Consider the following 11,462-nt stretch of genomic DNA (forward strand, 5'->3'; position numbering starts at 1 on the left):
TCCTCTTCCTTCCAAAAGCTGCCCCAGAGCCTGGGCGTTACGTCCCCTCACACTTAGGTAAAACAGTCTGTTGCTGTTGCAGACCGGTGCCCCAGAGGAAGTGGAAGCATCCAGAGTTAGCATCTGGCATCACCTGATTTTAATTAGGATTAACGTCAGGGGATCTATTTTAACTGCTCTCAGCCCCGACCCACATTGGAATCACCTGGACCATTCACAACTGCTGATGGCTGTGTCTGGTCCTACCACTTCTCATCTGCTGATGCGGGATGCGGCCTGGTCTACAGGAATTTTACAAATCTCCAAAGGTCTAAAGTACAGCCAAGGATGAGAAACTACATCTCTGGGTTTGAGGGGCTGTGGTCCTGCACCTTGACTTGTGTGAAACACATCTGGGGCGCTTTTAATGCTATGGATGCCTGGACACATTCCAGATCAAGTATCAAAATGACTGTGGGAGAGGCCAGGACCGCAGAATTTATTTTCTAAGAACACCAAGTTTTTTTTGACTGCAAGATGAAGGTCATTTTTCTCATTTCAGAGTTTCTTAGGCTTCATAGCACATTAGAATTACCTGGTAAAGTTGGAAAGGACTGGCTCCCAGGCAGGGTCATTTGTATCTGTATATTAAGCGAAGGGGGTGGGGAAGGCCACACTACTTTGAAACTTACCTAGATGACTTAAATATACAGCTAATTGTGCCAGCCATGGCATGAAGGTCCAGAAAGGTGAATTAATGGCAATCAGTGAAGAAAAAATTAATTAAACTACTCTCTGGATCGCCTGGTATGAGTCGCTCCTTGAGATCAGTGACCTCAGGGATGGACAGCAAACTAGTACTTCATGGCCAGAGGGTGTGAGGAATTCAAAGAATGTGAAATTAGAATAAAAATGTCTAGATTTTAGATAGTGGTTATCTCTACATGCAATGAGAGTGAAAGGGGATCAGAAACAAATGCTCAGAGGGACTCCTACATATCTGTTTAATTTTTCTTAAGTATTGTGGACAGTGAACTAAGTATACTGTATTAAAATATTCTGAAATTTTTCAAAATTTTGCAAAAATAGAGATTAAGGAGAAGCCAATTCCCAAGTCTCCATCAGGTTACTTCAAAAATTGTCAACTCATAAATGACTTGGATTCTATTCCAATGATTCAGACGCTATTCTCATGGATGAAAGTGCAGCAGATTCCTGAGAGCGTATGATTTTAACTACAAACATTTTAGCATCTCTTAAGGATAGGAATCTTTAGAACAGGAACACAACATTATCACACACTAAAATAAGTCCTGCAAGTAAACAAATATATTATTAATTTTCCAATGTCTTCAACTGTTTGTTCTCTGGTTTTACATTTCATTTGATTCAGGATCTTTGTAAAATCCACAATTTGCATCTGGTTGATCTGTATGTGAAGTCTCTTCAGTCTCCACAGCTCATCCAAGTTGGGGTGGGGGTGGAGAAGAATGATGATGATGTATGTGAGAGTTATTTCTAGAAGGAATGGGGTTGTATGTCTTGCAGGGCTTACTACAGTTTGGATTTTTCTTATTGCAATTCCATGGTTCCACTTAACATTCAAGTCTGGCATCTATTATTTCAGGGGAATAACAGTTGGAAATGAAGGCTTGATAGTGTTCGTGTTGTTTTTCAGAAAGAAGAATTCTTATGTGGTTTTGTGATCAGCCATCAGCAAGCAACTGATGTCTTGGAAGAATCTGTTTTTGGGGAATTATGCTATATGTTGGCAAACTGAACTCCAATAAAAAAAAAAAAAGAATCTGTTTTTGAAGTTAACAAAGACTCAACTCTATGGGTCCAATATGTCATTAGGGGTTGCAAACAGTGATATTCAATTTATGTTATCCTGTTCTCATTTATTACATGGAATAATGTAATTATTCTTTATGCCTTCAATAGTCCACAGTAGAAACATATACATTTTAGTATAAATTTAAGTTAGGATTACAATTTTTTGAACCCACTGGAAGAAGAAAAGCAGGTAGAGAAGGAGGTTGCCTAAAATTCCTAGTCCACTGATATCTGGATACCTCCTCGAAGATAAAACCAGAAGCACCTGTAGAAGGAAAATATCATGAGAATGAATAAGATTGTAGAACCAGCTGCAGGGTCAGAGGCTGGTGAGATTGTTTCTGTGAGGTGGGAATTTGCTGCAGCTGGCAGTGAGCAGGAGCTGGACTTCTTGCCAATGAAGTAGAAACGAAGCTGTTAGGGACCTGCTCTTCCTTGCTTCTCACTGTGGACTTTGGAGGCTGTTGTGGAAAACAGGAGGTGAATGAAAGAAAGTGTTCCCTGGGGTTGAAATCTGAAAAGAGAGTAAGGTTTGGGCTCTGTACCTAAAGCCGGTGTCCCAGGGCAAAGCTCAGGTGTCTGATGCAGCTGCCCAGGTTGGGGGCACCCATCACCGGGCCATGATCCAGGAGCAAGACCCATGTTAGAAGAGAGACTGGTGCACAATGAAGGACTGTCGGGACCCCAGATAGGGATTTAAAAGGATTCTAAGCATGAAACCTTACCTAGTAAAGAACCTATGTAGCTCAGAAAACAGGAAGCCTAGGCCACTGGTGGTCAACAGAGGGTGACATTTTACCCCAGTGGACATCTGTCAATGACTGAAGACATTTGTCTTTGTCAAAGGGTTAGAGGAGGGGACACTTGTCTTCGTCACAAGGTCAGGGGAGAGAGGTTTGCTACTGGCATCCGGTGGGTGGAGGCCAGGACTACTCACATCCTACAAAGCAGTTACCCAGCCCCAGACGTCAACAGTGCAGAGACTGGGAAGACGGATGCACGGCGGAGGGAGGATCAGAACACGCTCTTCTCAAGGCACAAGCTGACGAACCCTCAGCGGGGGCCCGAAGAGGCAGAGGTGGGCCGGGCGGCGGCCCCCGGCTGAGGGCTGCGCTGGTGGCAGCACCGGGCCCGCACCTGGCACGCCAGCCTCCGTCCGGGATCCGGGGGCTCTTCGCAGAGCCGCACGCCGGGGGAGGGCGGGGGGCATCCAGGTCACCCCGGCGGCCTTCCCCGGGGTTTGGGTCGCGAGCGCAGCGCGGCTCAGACGCTGCGCCCCGGGGGCGTCGGTCCCGGCTGCGGGCATCGGCGCCGGACTCCCAGCGATCCAGCGGGTGGGGGGCAGGGGGGCGGCGGGTGGGGGCGGGCAGGGAAGGGCAGCGGCAGGGCGGGTCCACGACCCCTTCGCCGGCGCGGGGGTTCGGTGCTGGGGGCTCCTCCCGCAGGGCTCGGTGCCTCGGTTCTCCGCCGCCCCCGCGCCAGCCCCTGCTCTCCCCGCCCCCCGGACCTCTCGGCCCCGGCCCCTGAGCACTGGGCTCGGCTCTCCCGCCTCTTCTAGCCACTTCCCGCTTCGCCCCGCCCACAACCCCGCCCTTTGCCGCCCTCGGGTCCCTCCGCTCGCCTTCGGCTCTTTCCGTGTAGCTTCGGCTCTTTCCGTGTAGCTTCGTCCCCTCGGCCTCTCGGCTTTCTCCGACTGCGCCGCCGCAGTTCGGCTCTTTCCGCCTCTCCCCGCCACACCGGGCTCTGCGGGGCTCGCTCGGTCGGATCAGGGGCGTGTGTGGGTGGGCAGAGGCTCAGATCCACGTCCGGGTCGTACTGGTGTGGGGTGCCACCCTCCCCACATTCTGGCTGGTAACGTAATAAACCTAAAAAAGAATGTTCTCGGGCAGCCCGGGTGGCTCAGCGGTTTAGCGCCGCCTTCAGCCCGGGGCGGGATCCTAGAGACCCAGGATCGAGTCCCACATCGGGCTCCCTGCATGGGGCCTGCTGCTCCCTCTGCCTGCGTCTCTGCCTCTCTCTCTTTCTTTCTCTGTGTGTGTGTCTCATAAATAAATAAGATCTTTAAGAAAAAAAAAAAAAAAAAAAAAAAGGATGTTCCCAATCGGATACATGTAAAAAGGAATCTCTGGATTTTGCTTCGAATTTTTCTTTCGATGGATTAAGTTGGGGATCATCTCTTCTGTTGAGACTGTATTTTCTGCGAGCTCTGTTCCAGCACTTATCTACTCTTCAATGGATTCTTGGTATTTTTCTTTGGTTGGTAGGATTTCTCTACTATTAATAAATTAGCCTTTGGTGAGGAGCTGCCAAAATTTCCTCTTGCCTCTAGTTGTTGCCATGCAGATTTTAAAAAATGAAATCAAATGTATTTTTGTTTCTTCTTGTTTTATGTATAGTTTTTAAAAGACCATTTCTCCTTTGAGATTATATATAAAATATTTATGCCTTGGTTTCTTCTAGGACTTTCATAGCTTCAATTTTTACATTTGAATAAAATATCTTAATGCTGTCAAATTTTTTTTAATTTATTCGTGAGAGACACACAGAGAGAGGCAGACATAGACAGAGGGAGAAGCAGACTCTCTGTGGGGAGCAGGATGCAGGCCTCAATCCCAGGACCCCAGGATCATGACCTGAGCTAAAGGCAGACACTCAACCACTGAGCCACCCAGGTGCCCCTAAAATATTTTAATGCTTATTTCACAGACCAGCTCGTTGTTCCAGCATGATTTTCAAAAACAATCCATTTTTCCTTTCTTGACTTAGCATATCACTTGTACCCTGTTTATTATGAAAAATTTTCAAGAATGGAGATAATTTGAAAGAATTGAACACTCGTGTGGTGAACTGAATTCCGTCCCCTTACATTCATATGTCGAAACCCAATTCCTTGGTAACTCATAACATGACTATATTCAGAGGTTGGGCCTTTCAAGAATTAAGGCTAAATGAGGCCATTAGGGTGGGCTGTAATTCAATCTGGCTAGTGTCCTTAAGAGGGGATTATAACAGATTATAACATACAGACCAAGAGATGACAGTTGCACACACACTCAGAGGGATGACCCATAAAGAGGCAGCAAGAGGTGGTCATCTGCAAACGAAGGAAAGAAGCCCCAGGAAAAACCAACTCTGCTGGTGCCTTGAGCCTGGACTTCTAGAATAGTGGGAAAATAAATTTCTGTTGTTTAAGCCACTCAATTTATTGATTGATAATCATTCACTTAGTGGCATTTTGTTATGGCGGTCCTAACAAACTAATATAATCTACCACTCAGATTCTGCAACATTTTACTATACTTGCTTTGTCTCTTCCATTCCTCTACCATCCATCAATCCACCTTAAAAAAAAAAAAAAAGGCATTTTGAAGTAGGTTACAAACAGCAGGAGACTTCACCCCTAAATATTTAGGCATATATATGTATATTAATTGCAACACCATGAGAAGCTGCGGTTGAGAGCTGTCTATAATTTGTTCTACTGATCTTCCTCTTGAAAGTTTCTCCAACCAAGATGACCAACCAGAATCCTGTGTGCATTTACCTCTAAGAAGCAAGTGCATCCAAGTGGCATAAGCGTTGGGCTATACTGGAGACAGTGGTATATTTCTCAGATTCTCCTTTGAGGCCTAAGTCATTCATTTCCCCAGCTGCTGGAAGTGTTCTCATCACTCATCCTGTCATTCTTTCAGGAATTTTCTCAGGCCAAAGGAAAGTGCCACATCTAAGGTTATGTCCATCTCCAAGAGGCAGCCCAATTCAAATGACTAGTTCATATGAGGAATACTAATGCCCCCATTCCATTGCCTCAATTTGTGACACCACTGAAGGGCCACCGCAGCTCTGGAACTCCCCATGGGATCAACTGTTATCTCCGTTTTTTTTTTTTTTTTAATTTTTTAATTTTTTTTTGTTATCTCCGTTTTTAACTTATCAGAGTTCAACCTCTTATTCTGTACAATCCTGGTTCTCTCCTTTAAAGATGGTTATCTCATGCAAGTGACAAACTTTTTTTTGTTTTATTTCTTCACCCAAAAAATAGAAACAATGCAATGCCTACTTTGTAGATTTGTATTAAGGATTTAGTTCGTTAGTGTCTATAAAGCACTTATGAGACTTCTGGTATATAGGAAACATTTTATTTTTTATTAGAAATTAGTTAAAATTTGTAGGAATATACTGAGCAAGTCACACAAAGAGTAAATATTATATGAATCTATTTGTATGTACTTCACGAATAGCCAAAAAAAAAAAAAAAACTGATAAAAAAATTCAGAATGGTGGTTGCCTCTGAACTCAGGTCATGGGAGCCAGGGGTAAGAAGAAGGGATTGACTGAGATGTGACATGAAGGAACTTTATGGGATGAAGAGAATGCTCTGTATCTCAGTAGAAATATAGGCTCCATAAGTGTATGAATTTGTCACATTATACATTCAAGATATGTACATTGCACTGTAACTTGCACCTCAGTCTGATTTATTTTGCTAAGTGAAAGAAGCCAAATATGAAAAACTGTATTGAATGATTCCATTGTATGGCATTTGGGAAAAGGCAAAATTCTATGGAAGGACAACAAATCAATGGTGTTCAGGGGCAAGGAGTAAGAGAAGGGGATGACTGCAAAGGGGTAACACAAAGGAATTTGGGAGTGATGCGATTGTTCTCTTGTGATTCTGTTGATGGATACACAATTCTCTGCACTTGCCAAAACCTGAAGAATTGTAAGCCATAAAGAGTGACTATTACTATGAGTTAAAAAAAAATAATCTGCAAGGTAGCAGGGGAATGCAAAATAAACTATAATGAATAAACTATAATGAATGAGTCTAACTGTATTACAAATGAGTAACAAGGGTATTATGCTGAGTGAAATAAGTCAATCGGAGAAGGACAAACATTATATGGTCCCATTCATTTGGGGGAATATAAATAATAGTGAAAGGGAATAGAAGGGAAGGGAGAAGAAATGGGTAGGAAATATCAGAAAGGGAGACAGAACATGAGAGACTCCTAACTCTGGGAAATGAACTAGGGGTGGTGGAAGGGGAGGAGGGCGGGGGGTGGGGGTGAGTGGGTGACGGGCACTGAGGGGGGCACTTGATGGGATGAGCACTGGGTGTTATTCTGTATGTTGGCAAATTGAACACCAATAAAAAATAAATTAATTATTAAAAAAAAAACAAAAAACAAATGAGTAACAACCAAATTTACTTTGGAAAGCTGTAATTTGACCAGATACGTAAGGCTGACTACAAAAACAATTGTCAAAAACAAACAAACAAACAAAAACAATTGTCCAGAAATCCTCTACTTAAGTTCAAAAATTTGTCTCTTACAATGTTGTGGATTAGCAATTGTGAAACTATTTTATGTGTATACTAGGGTTGAACAAGTAAATATGTTGTAGATCTGAAAGTGAGTTTCTTCTCACTGTCAAAGAGAAATGTTACAAACAAGTAAATAGAAAAGACTAGAATAAACACTGTGGTGTTGGATTGGATTGGAATTGGGGGTACCAGTAGGAATTCATGCTTTTTGATAGATGGATGGAGGCGGAGAGGGAGGTGAGAACTAGGGCTCTTTGGAGAAATGGGGACAGTCATAGGGAATATAGAACCCGATCCTGAATTTCTTCTAATGGAAAATTAAGATTGACAGAGAAGAAGCCCCCCAAATCTGCCTAAAACATGACCTTAGGTCCTTAAATAATACCTTAGCTGTGCATATACAGAGGAAGACTAGGAGGCTTAGAAGACAGTAGCTATTGAAAGCTGGAGGTTGTGCAGAAATTTCAGAGATCACACATGCCGTGAGTCAGAGGTTGGATTTTGGACTCCTCTGGAGTGGAATGACCCTAGTAAAATACATGCATACAAAAGTATGTACATAGTGGGTTTCAATTAAGTCCCTAGAAATGTCCCACCCCCAAAGTAAATACCATGCACTACAAGTAAGGGCTGCATTTTAGAAGTCAGTTCCAAACTGAACTAGATCTGTGCTTAATAGCCTTCATAGGCTCCAGGTGATCTATCAGTACCATACCTGCCTGCCATACAAAACCTAATCTTCAGAGGAAGGTACCACACATAATTAAGAGCCTCTACCAAATATATCATTCACAAGATCCAGTAAACAAGAGTAGTAGAAATGCAAAGCAGCAGGAAGATGTTCTCTCAATTAGGGACATACAAATCAGAGACTAGATAGTGAATTTAGCAGACAAAGACTTCAGAATAACTATGAATAATAGGTTAAGAAAAATGGAGAAAATACGGAAAATTTTTAGAAAATGAAAGACAAACTGCAAATCTTCAAATCAGCCGGAGAAAGGACCTGTAGTTTTCAAAGAAGCAATAGACTGAAAATGTTTCAAAAGAAACTATGGAAGCAAGAAAACAATGACATTCAAAGGGTTGGGGATGGGGAGTATCAACTGCCAGTGTAAAATTCAATGACCTAAGAAAAAGTTTTTTTTTTAAGATTTTATTTATTTATTCATGAGAGACAGAGAGAAAGAGAGAGAGAGAGAGAGAGAGAGAGAGAGAGAGAGGCAGAGACATAGGCAGAGGGAGAAGCAGGCTCCCCGCAAGGAGCCTGATGTGGGACTCGATCCCTGGCCCCAGGGATGGGGACCCAAGTGGAAGGCAGACGCTCAACCACTGAGCCATCCAGGTGTCCCTTGACCTAAGAAAAATATTCTTCGAAAATGCAGACAAACTGAAGATGTGTTCCAACAGAGGTTTTTAAAAAGCAAAAGCTGAAATAAATAATCAACAGCAGGACTGCACTTCAAGAAAAGCTAAAGAGAATTTTCAGGCTGAGTCTCCTGGGCAGCCCAGGTTAAACAGCTGACTCTTGATTTCGGCTCCAGTGATGATCTCAGGGTCATGAGATCAAGCCCCACGTGTCTCTCTCTGTCTTTCTCCAATAAATAACTCTTTAAAAAGAGAGAGAGTTTTGAGGCTGAAGGAAAATCATTTCAGACACATAACTCCCAAGCATCAAGAAACAAAACATTTGCAGGAAACAAAATGTAAGTAAATATAAATGAATATTGACTGTATAAAAGAACCCTGTATAGTTTTGCAACTTCTTTGTAAGCCTAGACTTTTTCAAAACGAAATGCTTTTAAAAATGTATTGAACTTATCCCTCCAATCTAGAGATGATGTAAGCCACTGCAAGAGAGCTTCCAGTCCATTCCCCAAGACAAGGATTATGGGAAGCCCCAGCAAGTGATGCTCACAATCTGCATCCAACAGTAGAAAAGACAGAAGCCCTAGCAAAAGATGTCAAGTCCCATCCAAAACTAGAGACAACAGGACCTTAGATAGCAAATGTCATCCCCAAACAAATGATGGGGTCTGAGCAAGCAAGACCTCCCATGCCCCCAAACTAGAAACAATAGAACTCCAGCAAGTACCTCCCTCCTCACTTTCAATTCTAGAAGTGACAACAGCCCCATCAGTGACTCCTCAGCTCTCCTCAACACTAAACAATGGGGAGCCCCAGTCCACTGACCCAGTCAGTCTATACCAACAATATTGACAAGGGGAGACCCAGAAAGTGATTCTTCTTGTGTTCCCTCCAAAATAGATAAAAATGGTTTATATAAAAAGACTTCCTCAGTCCCCATCACTAGAGATAAGTGGAATCCCATGCAATTATCCCCCCATCCTCTCCCCAAATTAAACACAATGGGACCTCCCTCCAGGGGCCCCTCCCTATCACACCAACACTTGAAAAATGGGAGCCCCAGGCAGGCAGTGACCTTACAGTCCCCCATCACCAGAGACAATAGGAGCTCCAGCCTCATACTTTCCAGTTACTCCCAACATCATGAGGATTCCATCTGATGATGGAAGCTTCTGCAAATGATTTGTTCTCTCTCCAAGATTAGAAATGATGGAAACACCAAAAAGCAATTTACAGTCCCCTACACCCTAAAGGAGCAAGAGCCCTAGCAAATGTCACACCATTATCAACACAAATCCCAGCTTGCCTCCCTTTACTCCCTCAGACCAGATATAGGAGTACCCCCGCAAAGAGTAAACCTGTCTCTCCCAAGGCAGCAATACCAGTTTCAACAGGCAACCCTCCAGGTTCTCCAACCTGGGTGTCAAGCATTCCCAGAAAACTGCATCTCTTCCCTATTATTACAAAAACAGAAGTTGATAGAAGGGTCAGCAAGTAGCACCCTTATCCAAATAAGGAGAGAAGACCACCATTCAAATCCCTCAAGTTTTTCCCAGCATAAGATGACTGCCTCTGTGGTGACCCCCCTCCTTTATTCCAAATACAAGGAACAATCTGAACCCCAGCAGGCAACTTTTCAGCTTCCTCTTGCAATAGAGATATCTCTGTTCCCATGTTATAGTGGATAGATAGGTCCCCATCAAACCTAGTGTCCCCTGTCCTGAGGAATAGTGAGGACCCCAGGGTCAGAATAAGGAAGACAATCATGGTCCTGATAAGCCAGCAGAGCCCAAGCTCCCCATTATTCAGGGGACAGGGACTCAGGAAGCAAAGCTTCCTCCAACATTTCCTGCCCTAGCAGACTCTTCTTATCCATTGCATTCCCAGCTGATCCTCAGAACATCTACTCAAAGGACACTAGTGGGCAAGAAAGGCTGGAGCTGGGGTCAAGACTGAGAGGGATAGAGATGGGAGAGGAATAAAAGATAGTAAAGGGGAAAAGGAGATCTTCCAAGTTGTTCCACCCCCACGTAGGAATCCACAAGGCTCCAAACAGCTACCCTGAAACCAGGCTCTCAGGAGAAAAGTGGAGCAGAATAAAGGAGTTCTGGCCTGATAAAGGAATAGTGGCCTAGAGAAGAAGTGGGTGCATCAGCTAGCCTGCAAGATGGCCATCGAGGGTCCTTGCCACCTGGTATTTGTGCCCTGTGCAGTCTCCTCCCACATTGAATCAGACATGACCCAGATGATACACTCAATGCTGCAGAAATGATGGTATGTCATATATGAGGCCATAAAACGTATTGGAGCTTCTTCCTTACTCTCTTAAGTTTCTTCCTCTCCAGGGAAGCAATATATATATTTAATATATTTATATATAAGCTATATATATCATATATATATGTATATGCTTTTATTTATTGCAGAGGGAGAGAGAGAGGGAGAGAGCAAGCATGAGTCAGGAGAGAGGCAGAGGGAGAAAGAGACAGACTCCACACTGAGCATGGAGTCCCAAACAAGGCTCAATCTCACCACCCCGAGATCATGACCTGAGTTGAAATCAAGAGTCCGGCACTCTACCCATGGAGCCACCCATGTGCCCCACAAGTGATAATCATCACACTTCTATCCCATCTAGATTCCCTTCACCCTTGACTATGACATCTGCTGGACCAGGCGGCTTACTTGGAGGGATGATCCAGATCCTCACCCCTGAGGAGTCTGAACACTTGGTCAACATCCCCTTCTCAGGATACACCTGCTACATTTATTTATCAACAAAATTGGGGGGAAAAATTCCAGAGGATTACCTGTGTGCCAAATGTCTGCTCTGCCCTTACCGTGCAACAAAAGCCCCACATCTTCTGGCACAGGATTACCATGCCAGAAGCCATGGTGACTCCTTTTCCTCATGTGCTGGTCTCTAAGCAATCATAAAGCTCAATGGGAC

At 43.9% G+C, this 11,462-nt stretch overlaps 1 protein-coding gene across 1 annotated transcript; it reads right to left on the minus strand.

Annotated features, from left to right (window-relative positions):
- Positions 1–2,264: 2,264 nt before the first annotated feature.
- Positions 2,265–11,406, minus strand: LOC121494699 (skin secretory protein xP2-like). The gene is made up of 5 exons (XM_041761423.1): positions 11,353–11,406; positions 9,593–9,759; positions 2,867–3,570; positions 2,361–2,488; positions 2,265–2,276 (listed from the first exon to the last, which is right to left on the minus strand). The coding sequence occupies exons 1-4, from the start codon at positions 11,404–11,406 to the stop codon at positions 2,361–2,363; spliced, it is 1,053 nt and encodes a 350-aa protein (XP_041617357.1). The 3' UTR covers positions 2,265–2,276.
- Between the last annotated feature and the right edge of the window lie 56 nt (positions 11,407–11,462).

This window comes from Vulpes lagopus, chromosome 7, assembly GCF_018345385.1.
Source record: "Vulpes lagopus strain Blue_001 chromosome 7, ASM1834538v1, whole genome shotgun sequence".
NCBI classification, from domain to species: Eukaryota; Metazoa; Chordata; class Mammalia; order Carnivora; family Canidae; genus Vulpes; species Vulpes lagopus.